Raw genomic sequence first — 15359 nt, forward strand, 5'->3', positions numbered from 1 at the left:
TACATGCATTCTCAGTTTAAATGCAGCGATCCAAAACAGTGAATCCAATCACCATTCATGCAAAACTTTGCTTCAAGAATGAGCCACAATGCTGACTTGATCTAATCGCTAGCACACCCTGAACACATGTGAGTTAATGTATTCCTCTTATCGACAAGACATATCGGCATAATCTTTCATATCGGCAGATGCCGATATTTACATTTAAAGCCATTATCGGCTGATTCCGATATTGGTCCGATAATATCGTGCATCCCTAATAATTATTAAATAAATAATAGAATAAATACTACAGTACAAAACAATAAATGAAAGTTTTACATTATTACTTTATAATTTATTTACTATTAATTATTAAATTGAAATGTTTAATTGTTTATAATTTTACTAGTGGTCTCACATGTTTAAATGCATATATATGTGTCTGAGGTGATAATCATGACAATAACTCCCTAACTCAAGCAATGTTCTTCCCGCAGGGCTGGAAAGTACACTTATTTAAATATTTGTCAAAATTAAATGTCTGAAAAACAATTACAATGTCTGTTATTTACGTTAACTTAATTTTTGTTAACATACTCGTTTTCTATTTTAGATTGCATAGAGCCATCACAATTGAATCAAAACTCAACTTCACAACAGCTTGAAGAAAATAAACAAATGTAAATTCTCATTCCACCTGCATTCGCCATATGCCTCAGATAAACCTGTCCGGTGTGATTAGTGTAATGATGAGATCTGAATTCTCACGTCATACCCACAAAACATGGGAAATGAGTAAATGCATTGGTCACAAATATGGGAAATGAAACGGAGATAAATGATGAAATGACATCACCAGTAATGGCTGCTCTGTGTGGATGACGTTTGCGTGTTTCTTCTCCTCCAGCAGGGATCCTACGTTTGTTTCAATAGGATTTAATGCTTGTGTAGATGAGCTGGTTCACAGGTTTCCAGGATCTAATCGGGTTTTCATGAGGATGCATCAGATTCTAGCCGTCCCGTCTGGCGTAAGGATGGAAGCAGTCGCTGGGGTTACATCTTCCCTCTGGCCCCGGAGCACCTTTGGGACCCTGGAATCCTATTCCGGTTGAGCCTGTAGACAAATCAAGAACAGGTAGTAAATACCAGAATAAACTCAATTTTTCAAAACATGCTACTGAGGTGTTGCTATGCAGTTGCTGGTTTTCTGGTGATTTCTATGAGCAGTAATAATAGTGATAATGACGTTTGCCTTTGTAAACACTGTTATTTAAAGGCACTTTTACTGTAGAGTGATCACGACAAAATAGTGCAGTATATAAACACAATAAAACTTATTTTTATGGGCTTGTTACCCTTTAACTGCAGAGGATGAGAGAAAGAGGGAAATCAGAGCATACGCTGATAACAGTGTGCCGTGCAATTATAAAGAACCCCCAGTTAAAGTCTCTTTTGTATTTTTTCATTTGAAGAACAATAAGTGAGCACTTTGTACCTCTATAAAAGGGCCGTTCATTAAAGAACGCCGTAGTCATTAGTTTAGTTTGGTGCCATTATCTGCCTGTGCTTTTAAAAAGTAAAACATTAAAGCACCAATTTAAATAATTGCTTCTATCTGTGTGTTGCAGATTTCAAGAGTGTGAAAAGTGCAAAGAACGGCCATCACGGAAATGTATTTACAAGCCTTTCCGGACCCCAACAAAAACACAAAGCAAGGTTTTTTTTCTCTATTGTTCTACATGAGTTTGATCTAGCCTGTCAATCTAGCCTATACATGCTATTATATAACAGATAATGTACCTCTCACTCTTAAAAGCAATAACCAACAACAAGATCCTTAGTTTTTTTTAATTATCTCTACTCATTATGTGGTGTCACGGCTCATGTATTAAAGGAATATTCTGGGTTAAACGCATCTTAAGGTCCAATGGTAGTATCTGAGGCATGCTGTCCAAAAATAATTCAATTTACTCCTCATTTTGTAAAAACAAAGCTATTCTATGGAAACCTATAGGCAAAGACACCATGAAAAGTTTAGAGCAAAAATACAAAGGACTTCAAAAGGTTGGGGTTGACAAGATTTTTTAAAAATGTTTTTGAAATTCTCTTATGCTCACCAAGGCTGCATTTATTTACAAAAATACAATAAAAGCACTAATACTGTGAAATAGTATTACAATTTAAAATAGCTGTTTTTATCTGAATATATTATAAAATGTAATTTATTCTTGTGATGGCAAAGTTGAATTTTCAGCAGCCATTACTCTAGTCTTTAGTGTCACACAATCCTTCAGAAATCATTTTAATGTAATGATTAGAACTTAAGAACTTAAGAAACATGCCTTATTATTATCAATGTTGAAAACAGTTGTGCTGAATAATATTTTTTGTTAAAAACCATGATACTTCATATCAGGATTCTTTGATAAAGAGAAAGTTGAAAAGAACAATATTTATTTGAAGTACAAATCTTTTGTGACAATATAAAGGTCTTTCTGTCATTTTTTATCAATTTAATTAATTTGTTTTCAAAAATCAAACAACAACAACAAAAAAAACACCATATATAATCGAAATTATTTTCTGCGGTAAATAAAATACACGTCACAGATAGAAAGTCAACAAACTTTAAAATGTTCATCCAGAATTACCTGGTGGGCCAGTGGGGCCTGGAGCTCCTGGAAGTCCTAACCCCATTTGACCTCGTTCCCCTTTTTGCCCTCGATACCCTGCAGGGGTAAAACACACAAATACACAATGTCAGATATACAGAACATATATCATCCTTTATAAAATCTATGCAGGCAGGAGTGATTATGAGAAGGGAGAGAGTGTTGGTCATATAATGATTTTATTATAATTCTTTGTACTGTATTCCATTATTACCACCTTTTACTAACAGGCAGAATTTAGCATCACTACACTATTTAATTAGTACTTTGTTAAATGAATAATCACTGACATACTTTATCTTAACAGTTTCTAGATTCAGTTCATCTCAGACTTTGCATTTCCATAAAAGTGTGGCCTCCAGGTGGAAACGGTACATAAGGCCCTGTCCAAATCTGCTGTATTACACAACTAGTCTCAGATCCTTCAGAACTCAGACAGTTTTCTAAGCCCTTCAGGAGTAATGACAAATCCATCTATCAGAAACACGTTTTCAAAGTATTTAAGGAGCACCACAAATGCTGACAGTGCTGGACGGCATGTCACACGCAGCGGGCAGGCAAACCAACAAACAAAAACACATTAGCTGATGCTGATCTTTAAGTCTTGTTTTCACACACTCAGTAAGAAACCAATCTTTATAATGGCATGCAGAAAACTGCCTCCAGTCAAAATACACATGCATTAGTGATGCGTTTCCTCTGAGGCAGACCGAGTCTAGCCTGAAAGAGAAACACTGTAGCAGTTAATAAACAAGAAAATACCCAAGAGATGCCAAATAATGCAGTAATTGACAGTGTCACCAGTACCAGTTTTTGCATGTGCAACTTACACAAGCAAACTAACTAAAGTGTGTCCGGACACCTTCAGATGCATTCATCCAATGCAATGGCATTCCACGGACGGACGGACGGCACTCTACCTGCGGCATCACATCATGGCTTTCTGTGGCCGCTCACAATCACTGCATTACCACCCCTGCTTGAGGGGGAGTTCATACTGCACAGTTATAACAGGGGGGAAAAAAGCGGCAGGGGGAGCTGCAATACAATACTAGCAAATTGCAGCCTGCAGCAACATCTACAAACTGTCATCTTTCGAAGATCTTACATTTAAAATAATTTTTCATACTCAGGAAAAAAAAGACTAAACCTTGTGGAGGAAGAAAAATTAGAATGAAAACATGAAATATTACATAGAAATATATTTACATTAGGGCTGCACGATAAATCGCATGCGATATTTAACGCGCATCTTGTCAGAAAGCCGGTTCTGTAATCAGCGGTAAATCTCCATCACCTATTTACATTTAATTAATCTTAAAACGGATTCGCACTTCCATAAAATTTGCAGATTTGCTCATAGAAACCAGTAGCAAATAAAAAAAAAAAATCTTTAAAAATGTTGTATTGAGATTATCAAAATCCTGGTACATTTCTCTGCATAAAATGACATTTTTTGACATTCATATAATATTGCACACACGGCATAATAAGTATAATTGGGTATGTTCTTGGCATGCAGGAAAAAAGAGTTTAAAATATGAATTAGATACATTTTATTGAAACCAAGCATTTCATCACCCTAGAAGATTTAAATACAAAAAGTTGCAAAGGGATTCAAAAATGTTATCCCAAAAAACTTGCTACACAAAAGCATGGCTGATAACACTTCGTAAAATAGTTGCATAAGTAGTTTTAGATGTTATATGACTCAAACTGCATGAACCATATATATGTGGTTCATGAGCACAAGAAACATCAAACTTGATACAGTAAATCATTTAATTTTAAGAACACATTTTAAATAAAAATGAATAAGTAAAGCTAAACGGCACAAAAATCACAAAGCAAAAGCATTTAAATTCAAGAGCAGCATTTGGAAGCGTTTTCGAGCAAAACCACCTCTTTCGGGTCACAAGAGAGGATACAAGACGTATTAACGTTGCCAATTCTCATTTAGTTTAACTCGCAAGAAAACTGACCCCGAGTGGAATTAATGTGACTCAGATGTGTAAAGCGACCGAGATTGCAGAGATATTTTTCTTCATTTTAGCATATCACGTGAAAAAAAAGTGGTTAAATTGAGGATTCCGAAGGAGGACAGACTCCAGCAGAGGATGACTGAAAATAATGAGGAAATATTACCCGCAAACTTCATCATCAACATCTGACAAATTAAAACAACAAAAACTGCTGAATTTCTGACTACGCAGGAGTTTAAAATTCCTGTTTTTAATTTCCTCCTGACACCTCGCATTGTGGGGAAATGTTCCTCTCCAGCAATCTCCAAAGCACAGTCTACAGTAAAATGTGCCACACAACACAAATACACAGTAAAGTGATACAAAGTGGCTTTTCAGAGCTTCACCTGCTGTTAAAAATGCATCGACACAATCTGGATATCAATAATGCAATGTTCACAACATAACATATATGTATGTATACACACTCAAAGTATGTTTTCTTTGCAAGGACGTCACTTATTAGAGTTCAAATGTACACAACATAGTCTTATATCTTGAAAAACATCATAAGAACTCAGACAGAAGAAGCAGAACCGAACTGCTAGTCATTACTTATTAGAAATGCTAGAGGAGCAGTACGTTAGTTGCCAGTCTTTGATGAATGTTCAGAATTGCTTATTTTCTCACTCCCCTTCGTTTTTTTTTTGGGTCTGTCCAGGGCGATATTACATTCTCCTATTCTGGGTCGGTTCTTCATCCGTCTTCATATGTCCCGCCAGGCTCTCGGCACCATATGCTACTTTGTCATGCAGCTATCTGCTTTCTTTCTTGTCTGACGTAGCTAGCAAGATTCCTGTGAACGCCTTACACCCAATATCGCAATCAGCGGCCATTTTTGCATGACTTTTGTGAGGACCGTCTTGCTCATTTTCTAGTTTTCTGAGCTAGGTTACTTTGAACTTGAGGTTCAAAGCTTGACTTGGCCTAAAGAGCAAAATTACCTCAACCCACTCAGTTCAGTGTAATTCAATTAACAATCTGAGAAGCAACTGACGCAGTATATCTAACTAAAAATACATACACATAAACACTATTTTCCACCAAGAGAGAGATAGAAAAACTGGAATCCTTGAGAAGCAAGCAAAAAAACTTAATACTGGGGAAACAGATGAGTCATATAAATAATCACAGTCTTGTGCATCTGGGTTTTTGTGTGAGACGAGACCATCGTAGGAGCAGCGTAAAGAGGTCCGTAACATGTTTAGTCTTTTGGGTTTTGGCTCCTACCTTGGGGACCTGGAGATCCTGGCTCTCCGGGGGGTCCTGGGGAGCCATCATTACCAGGTAGCCCTGGAGGGCCTTGTCGACCCTGCGCGGCTAATATGGCTGCTGGTGTCTTCTGTAGCAAAGCGTAACTGTCTGAAAACCTCTCTGAAAAAAAAAGCAGAATTAAGAATGTGAATTACACTACTATTTTATATATTTCAATCTGTCCCTCAGTTTGCAAAAAAAAACAAAACAAATAGAATAATAAAAAAATGTAATAGAATGTCAGAACAGAGCTGTCAGTTAACAAAATTTTAATTGGTCCCTTAGTTTAATAAATAAAATAAAATAAAATAAAATATAGTTCTCATTTTCGGGGCCCTTTGGTAAGAGCTAATTTGCAATACTGTTAATGTTGACAACTGTTTTTTATCTATCTATCCATCCATCCATCCATCCATCCATCTATCTATTTGTCCGTCCGTCCATCCATTCACATTAAATTACAGTACATTAAATTAAATTAATGAAAAAATAATATAAAAAATTGTAAAAAGTTTAAGGTCATTTTTTTGTGGTAGTGGACAATAAAACACAAGCTGGTAACACATTAGAAGTCACTACACTTAATATTAAACTCTTCTTATTTTTGGAGTCCCCTGGTAAAGAGCTTATTTGCAATACACTTAGTGTTGATGATTGTCTTTTAAATGTCTTACAAAGTTCCTGTCACTTATACACAGACACACACAAAAAAAAGAAAATTCCTTATCTACCGGTGGAGACCACAACAAAACACCTCAGCAGCGGCAGATGATGTACCTTCAAATACACGCAATACTTCATTTCGGATGAATGTTTTAATTTCCTCCAAGGCAGCTGTATCACCCTGCAAGAAGAAACGAAAGGGAAAAAAGAAGGCAGAGAGGGAAAACAAACATCAGCATAACATGATTTGCAGATTAAAAAGTGCAGCTACAAAATGGCAGCAATTCATGTTTTATTCATGCTGAGAAATGTTGGAGCTCTCAGAGATAAAGGGATGGATGACACATAGTGGCGTAATCACCATCTCTCCTCAAAGCATCTTGCCGTTCATGATCACTGCTCTGCACAGGAGGTGGCCTGAATTTTGAAGAACATCTCATAGGAAAACAAACCGCTTCCTTCCAATCAAAAACATACCTTTCACAGTTCAAGGCCATTCTGTCAAATGCTCAGAGGCCCCTGCGACGCTCTGTGCCTCGGGCTGCAAGCGCAGCATCCTCACATCCCTCACCTGAACGCTTGTGGAGGGTTAAAAGGAAATGGGCTAATGCATATTCAGAGTGCGGAGATTCAGCGATCAGTCTAAAAGCCCTTTAACATGACTCGTGTCAGGGCCTTATCATACCTAATAACACAAGCGTCATTCGCCAATTTGACATCCACATGAAAAGCTTTGCAGACAGTGTCACGGAAGGGCGACTTTACAAGGTTGCTAGGTAGCAACACAGTGCAAAGTGTACAGAAAAAGTGAAAGCGAATGATTGCATGCATTTAAACTTGGAACAAAAAGTCCTAATAGTTGCTTTGAGATGGTCTTGGTGAGTCTAGCATCAGTTTCTGTTTGTAAACTATTAAAGTTGTTATTCACTGAGAAAAAAAACCCTGCACCGCTCATCTTGGCACTTTTTGAGGAAGCTGTGATGTTTGATTCATGAAATAAAAGGTACGTTTGAGTCAGATCTTTTCAGTGAATCAGTTCACAAAATAATTAATGATCATGACTCAAAATTTAGTCTGTTCCTCACAGAAAGTTGTCGTACACTACCTTTTAAAAGTTTGGTGTTGGTAAGATTTGTTAACATAAAAAAAAAAAAGAATACTCTTATACTCACCAAGGCTGCACTTATTTGTTCAAAAATACAGTAAAAATACACACACACACACACAGTATATATACAGTATATTGTATGTATATATATATATATTTTTTTCTTTTCTTGTCATGACAAAGCTGAATTTTCAGCATCATTACTCCAGTCTTCAGAGTCACACGATCCTTTAAAAATCATTCTTAATAGGCTGATTTAGTGCTAAAGAAACATTTATTTTTATTTTCAGTGTTGAAAACAATCATGCTGCTTTATATTTCCAGGATTCCTTGATGAACATAAAGTTAAAAAGAACAGCATTTATAAAAAAAAAAACACGTCTTTTGTAACATTATAAATGTCTTTACTGTTACTTTTGACCAATTTAATGCATCCTTGGTGAATAAAATGTTTAATTCATTTTTACTGACCCTAAACTCATGAATAGAAGCATATAATGATTATTTTTATGCGATTTTTATTGCACTTTTGTGTTCTTTTTGAAGCTTGACAACCCTAGTTCTCATTCACTTTCATTATATAAAAGAGCAACTAGGATATTATTCATAAATTCAGCTACTGTGTCCAACAGAAGAAAGTCTGTCATACTGGAACAACATGATTTCATTTTTGGGTGAAATATCCCTTTTAAACTCTATCAACTCAAAAATATCACTTTTTGTGTTCAAAAGAAAAAAGAAAGTCATAGTTTTAGGTTTGGAACAACCTGAGGGTTTGTAAATGATGACAGAAAGTTCATTTTTGACTGAGTGAACTGTCCCTTTAATGTTTGTAGTTCTGTCTGTGTGTGTGGTTTAGAGGCGGAGTTGCGTAGAGCTCCTGCCGTTACTATATCCTTCCACCCCCGTGACACACACAATACACTCCTAATGGTCCCCTCCTGAGTGACATGGCTGTGAGTTTGTTTGATTTGGAGCGAGGGCGTTGGATATAGGCCTCGCAGCAGGCGGCTCATTGCTGCAGACTGTGCTTTTCAGAGGCTGATGGGTTTGCGAACACGTGTGGGTAATTATTGTTATGCAGAGCTCCTAATTATTTATTCTGGAGTGTTCACGAGTGTGTTATGCACAACAAAGCAATCAATGACGGTTGCCCTCTGAATAGCGTGGGGCGACCTGCGGATATGGATTCGGGACGGGGGCCAGGAGGCTGGTGCAGATTTGGAGAAAGCCAGCAACTGGATCTTTACGGAGGTCAAAGATGTGCTCCACCTCCAGAGGAGTATGCAGTCACTGTAATCTGAAAAAGGGTTCACGCTGACAGTGATTTTATTGCTGGAGGTTATCGAGTGGCTGTACAGTTGATTGTAGTGGGTGTTCATGCTGCTGAAGGCCCTATACGGTTTATTTGATTGGCTGTGCTCCTGAAAATCTGATCTCAAATGGGCTGTACTGTTTGACACTGAATCCGTTTTCTTGACAAAAAATTTATGCTCATGTACTGCTGATGTTGCTTCAAATTGCTTCAACCGTCAACTCGCATTGCAAACCAATGATTGCCGGTTGCTTTATTGCTGTAAATCTCTGTTGGTGTGAACGCTCCTTAACCCTGTAAAGCCTGACACATGAATTTATGAAATAATATTCAGATAAATTGTAATTATTTTTTTAAACCAAACCATTGAAACTTTCAACAAATTATGTACAAATTTAATTTAAATAAATATACTTAAAAATAGGTTCTATGACATTTAATACACACAATATCAAGATTTTAAGAATGTATGAAATTATTAATATTACCAGTATTAATACTGCCTATATTAAGTTGCCAGTAAGATATTTCCGAGTCTATTATTCTCACCAAGGCTGCATTTATTTGATAAAAAAATACAGTAAAACAGCAATATTGTTAAATATGATCATAATTTAAAATAGCTGTTTTCTATTTTAATATATTAGAAAATGTAATTTATTCCTATGATGGCAAAGCTGAATTTTCAGCAGCCATTACTTCAGTTTTCAGTGTCACATGATCCTTCAGAAATCATAGAAGAAAAAATATCAATATGCTTATTTGGTGCTCAAGTAACATCATATTTTCTATATTGAAAATGATTGTGCTGCTTAAAACTCAAAAGAACAATTTAATTAGTACAAATATATGTTACAAAATATTTCTGTCACTTTTGATCATTTAATTTGTCCTTTTTGAAAGAAACTAACACTTTTACTTAGAAAAATACAACAAAAAAATCTTACTGACCCTAAACTTTTAAATGGTAGTGTATATATGTTGGTCTCAGTATTAGCAGGCCTGAAAAAAACCAATCCAACCTCAGATTTTTCTGTATGTGTGGTGAAGTCAAAATGGAAAGTCTTTTAGAACAGTGATTTAACAGATACTACATTCTCTCTCTATGGCTGGTATCTGTAGGATTATTTACATACCAACAGATTGACAGTCCCTGGTGTTGTTAAAGATCCAGGTGTGCCTGGTTCTCCTTTCTGTCCAGGCTGCCCCTGAAGACCAAAGCCCCCTCTTTCACCAGGTTTGCCTCTTTCTCCCTGTACTCCTCTCTCTCCTGGAATCCCTGTATCTCCCTGCAAAGGCAACACCAGAATATAAATAACAGAATCTAAACAACACAAGCTGACTATTGTGAGCTCCCGCAACTTCAATTGATAATAGCATCTGGCTGTATTACATTCAATGCACCATATAACTAATCAAAACTACTGCATGGAGATTACAGATTTGTAGTCATTAATAGAGCAACACATTTTATTATTATTATTATTTTTATTATTGATATGTTTAATGATATGCTTTCTTCTTTCTATTTCTCCTTTTATAGCTTTCTTGTCACAATTACAAAATGGTTTCTTTCATGCTGTTTACACAACAGTGACAGTGATTATCGCACTGACCCTTTTATAGTCCATCAAAACAAAATATGAAATCTCACCCGTTCTCCTTTAGTACCTCTGTCTCCAGGTCTGCCTGTGGCTCCCTGTGAAAATACATTCAAATATACATACAAAAAAGACAAAAATTAAAGAAATGAAGGAAAAAAAACATAAAAGTATATACATACCGCTCGTTGAAAAATCACGGTTTAAAAAAATATATACACACACACACACACACACACACCTATCTATCTATCTATACAAATAAAATGCAAGTTAACTAAAAATAAAACTAACAAAAACAATGTTATTTTACTGTTACTGTACTATTATAGTTTGTGTTAATATTTTGAATTCGATTTTATTTTTATATTTTCAGTTTTCACTTTAGTTTTAAAGTAGTAATTTTTTATGCATTTTATGTCGTTTTTATTATGTCTATATAGTTTTTTATCCAATTTTATTATGTGCTAGTTTTAGTTTATTTAGTTTGAGTTATTTCAGTACTTCAATATAAGCAAAAAAAAGATGCCTTGGCAACAAGCTGAAATTAAATACAATGACATTTCCAAAATAAGTTATGTTTTTAAAATATTTTATTTTTTATTTCAGTTAACATTTATTTTAAGTAAAGTAATTGTTTAAATGAGGTTTAGTTTTAGTTTAACCATAATAACTCTGAATTGAAACAAATCTGAAATAATATAATATATAAAGCAACATAAGGAATTGAATTACTAAATTAGATTAAATTAGTAAAAACTAAAAATGAATAAATAAATAAATGAAAATTAGGAATTAAGACAGTTAAAATTAGAAATATTACCATGTCAGATAACAAATAAAATTAGTGCTAAAATTACTAAAACTGTAGTTAACTTCAGAGATTTATTTCAACTCTAAATTGAAATAAATCTGAAATAATATCATATAAATGTAAATAATATAATATAAAACAACTTATGAAATTGAATTCCTAAATTAGATTAAAATACTAAAAAAATATAAAAATGAAAATGAGAAAGAATGTTAAAATTAGAAATGTCACCATGTCAGATAGCAAATAAAATGAGTACTAAAATTACTAAAACTATAGTTAACTATAATAACTCTAAATTGAAATAAAGCTGAAATAATAACATAAAACAAAAGAAGAAATTGAATTACTAAATTAGATTAAATTACTAAAAAAAAAAAAAAAAAAAAAAAAAAAAAAAAAAAATGAAAATTAGAAATTAGAATGTTAAAATTAGAAATGTTACTATGTCAGATTACAAATAAAATAACTAAAACTAAAAAATAAATTGAAGCTTATGAAAAGAAAAGCAAAAAAACAACAACAAAATTACTAAAAGTAATATTCAAATTAAATGTGAATATCCAAAAAATCTATTTCAAAATATTATTAAATACTATAACAGTATATAAATAATACTAAAATAACACTGGTCATAATGCTTCATTATTACTGCCAGATGTTGCAGTTATGACATTGACCAGCAGAGGCAAACCGGACCACGCTAATCAGCTAAACCTCAAAACCTTATCATACTCCTACACAAAATAGCTGACCTGGGTCTTAGCAAGATGTTTGATGAGCGAACTGACTTCTGACTCATCCTCTGCTCTTTCTCGCTGACCTCATTAAGATCTGCAGATGCATGCTGCATTTACAGTGTTTGTCTGTCTGTGACGGAGGCGAATATATGCGAGTTGTGTGTTGGCGGCTCTCTGATGTGTCTGCTCGCTGCTGAAAAGTGCAGAAGTGCGATTTGTCACAGTTCTGCCGTAGATATTTGTTCTGTTGTGACAAGGCATCAGAGAACGGAAATTTTTTTGTTTAACGTGACAAGGCTTTCGAAACTACAAACCCTGTTTGTAGGGGACATTTAATTAGTGATCGCATGCATTATTCATGATTTAATGGCTCATGGGCAGGATTTTATCCACACTGGAGAGCATTAGCAGTGAGTAAGCGGTCTTATTATTGAAAACTTTACAAGACTAATGACTGGTGTTGGGTTTTTATTTGCTTGGGAAAAAAAGAAATCGAGTGAGACAGAGATAAATGTAGACCAGCACGGATCCGAGTCTAACCGCTATCCACTACTCGCTGGCACAAGTTATTAGATGCTGCAGGTATTAAAGTAAAAGCATTAATTTTCTGCTAACATTATCATCTTAGACATACAGTACAGCTGAATCCAAAGCTCTGCCATGCATATACTGTACACACATACCGTATAGCCTGGAATTCCATCTTTTCCCGGCCTTCCCTGTGGAAGAGACAACATTCCCATAAATCTTTGCAATTTAAATAACTTTGCATTGCTTATAATATCCATACATAACTAGATGGTCCAATGTGCACAAATGTTTTGAGATGCTATTACAAATCTACTTTCATAATGTTCTTTTAGAAGTGAAAATGGAAGCAAGTTTTCACCTCAGAGTATTGAGTGATCAGTGTGGTGTATAAAGTACCTGAAAGCCATATCTCACCAGAAAATGACTTTGGTAGAAGTTGAAGTCACCGTTTAGAATATTACTTGAGTAGAAGTCTTAAAGTATGTGATATTTATTGTACTTAAGTACGAAAAGTATTTTTTAAATCTTAAACGTACTTAAGAATTGAAAGTAAAAGTACAAGTAAATGCAAATTGGAAAAGAAGCAAATAAATATATATAAAAAAAATGCTCATACACAGCTTGAGTAGCAAGATTGTGTTCAGCTTTAACTCTTTCTTCCATTTTGTATTTTTGGGTAAGAATAAGAAGCACTTCATCCGGTATTTAGTGTCTTTCATTCCAACACAAGAAAACATTTCAAGAATCTGCATCTAAAATAGCATTTAGATGTATTTACACAGTTTATAGAATGCCTGGAATTTTGAGTTTTAATAGACTAATAAATCAACATGCGTGCACTCAGTGTGTGATTTGGTGATATACTCGATAATGTCAGATCGCACATCATTACAACAACACTTACCATATTATCGCAGAAGATATACTGTATATCACACGCCCCAGACTCGACTTGAGTGGAGCATGAATCATCCGCAGTTGTGCGCACACTTGTTTGCACATGAGCAAAGGTGTTTTTAGGAGTCTAACTTGCAGACGGTAGACCACTGATTCGTCAAACCTGCTTTCCTGCAGTCTGTGTTCTTCTGACTTCTGACTATTTTGTAGTAAGTAACGAATATGCTTCGGGGAAATGTATCGGAGTAAAAGTATACATTTTAATTAGGAAATGTAGTGGAGTAAACGTAAAAGTTGGCTGAAATATAAAAACTCAAGTAAAGTACAGATACTCCCCAAAAATACTTAAGTACTGTAACGAAGTATTATTACTTCGTTACAGTACACCACTGTGAGTGATATAGAGCTGAAGTTGAGAGAAAAAGTTGTAATTCTGAAAAATACTTTCAATTTTGAAAAATAAAGTTGCAAATATCTATCTATCTATCTATCTATCTATCATCCAACCATCATCTATCCATTTATCATCTATCATCCATCCATCTATCCTATCATCATTCCATCCATCCATCCTCCAACCATCATCTATCTATCTATCTATCTATCTATCTATCATCCATCCATCTATCCTATCATCCATCCATCCATCCATCCTCTATCTATCTATCTATCTATCTATCTATCTATCCAACCATCATCCATCCATCTATCCTATATCATCATTCTATCCATCCATCCATCATCTATTTATTATATATCTATCCGTCCATCTGTCCATCCATCCATTCATGCATTTTAAAGTGTGTCTAAAGTATCCACGCACTTCTTGGTGCTACTCTTCGTCACATTACACAAGTAAAATGTGTTGCAAATACTGTCAACTTTGATGTAGTTTAGTTTGTACTTGTAGTTAGTTTAGCACACATTGTTCCACTAAGGTTAAGTGCGAACAATTAGGACTCAAGCTACATAAACTAGGAATAAATCGTAAAATATCACCTGGAAGAAACAGGAATTCCTCAGGGGAATTCTGTGTATTCAGCGGAGGTGCTGAAGGCATTACGGCTGTGCGAATAACGAAGCAATTATAGGAGACCCGTACAGCCACTGTACTCCTTCACTGAGACAGCCAATCAAACGTTTACCCCAGTGACTGCACTCATTACCACAGCACAAACCAGCCAGGTTTAACGCCACAGTACAGAGAAGAATACGAGGAGATTACTCTGTGCTATGAAGTGAGATATTACAGCCGAAAACATTCGCTGTGATTTGAAGAGAACAATATCACAATATCACTGCTATATCACACTATATTTGTGTCAAACACAGCAATTCAGCCAATCTAAACCTCTATATTTCCAGTTGTGTAGTATATCTGATGCTTGTTTACAGTGATTTTTAGCATTCTGGGATCTCTAATTAGAAACAGCCCAGACTCTGAATCAAACTACAGGCCAGTCACTAGAAATCAAGAACTGAGGAAAAACAGAATGTTTGTGCCAGAACTCTGAATTCACAGCGAGTCAAACTGTGAATCAATCAGCAGACTAATCAGTTAATTAAATCTGGTCTGCAATTCAAGGATGGATCAAATGTTGGATCAATCTGTTATAAGATCACAGAGCTGAAAACAGAAGACAGAAACTAATGAGAACTAAATGTTATTATACAGGGTGTAGATCACAGACAGGTGCAGCATAAATGGTAGATTACAGGTAGATCCAGGGACCCTCGGGGCCACAAAGGGGACCACAGAAG

General features: G+C 35.1%; 1 protein-coding gene across 1 annotated transcript in view; it reads right to left on the reverse strand.

Annotated features, from left to right (window-relative positions):
- Positions 1 to 401: 401 nt before the first annotated feature.
- LOC107747287 (collagen alpha-1(XIX) chain-like) overlaps positions 402 to 15359 on the reverse strand; it is a 140059-nt gene continuing 125101 nt past the window's right edge. Inside the window, exons 46-52 of the mRNA XM_016561756.1 lie at positions 12854 to 12889; positions 10670 to 10714; positions 10152 to 10304; positions 6707 to 6773; positions 5906 to 6049; positions 2634 to 2711; positions 402 to 1096 (exon numbers count right to left, since the gene is read on the reverse strand). Coding sequence (XP_016417242.1) covers positions 993 to 1096; positions 2634 to 2711; positions 5906 to 6049; positions 6707 to 6773; positions 10152 to 10304; positions 10670 to 10714; positions 12854 to 12889 — 627 coding nt within the window. The 3' untranslated portion in view covers positions 402 to 992. The remainder of the gene's footprint in view (positions 1097 to 2633; positions 2712 to 5905; positions 6050 to 6706; positions 6774 to 10151; positions 10305 to 10669; positions 10715 to 12853; positions 12890 to 15359) is intronic.

The sequence above is a fragment of the Sinocyclocheilus rhinocerous genome, unplaced genomic scaffold (genome assembly GCF_001515625.1).
Source record: "Sinocyclocheilus rhinocerous isolate Xijiao unplaced genomic scaffold, SAMN03320098_v1.1 scaffold1069, whole genome shotgun sequence".
In the NCBI taxonomy this organism is placed as follows: domain Eukaryota; kingdom Metazoa; phylum Chordata; class Actinopteri; order Cypriniformes; family Cyprinidae; genus Sinocyclocheilus; species Sinocyclocheilus rhinocerous.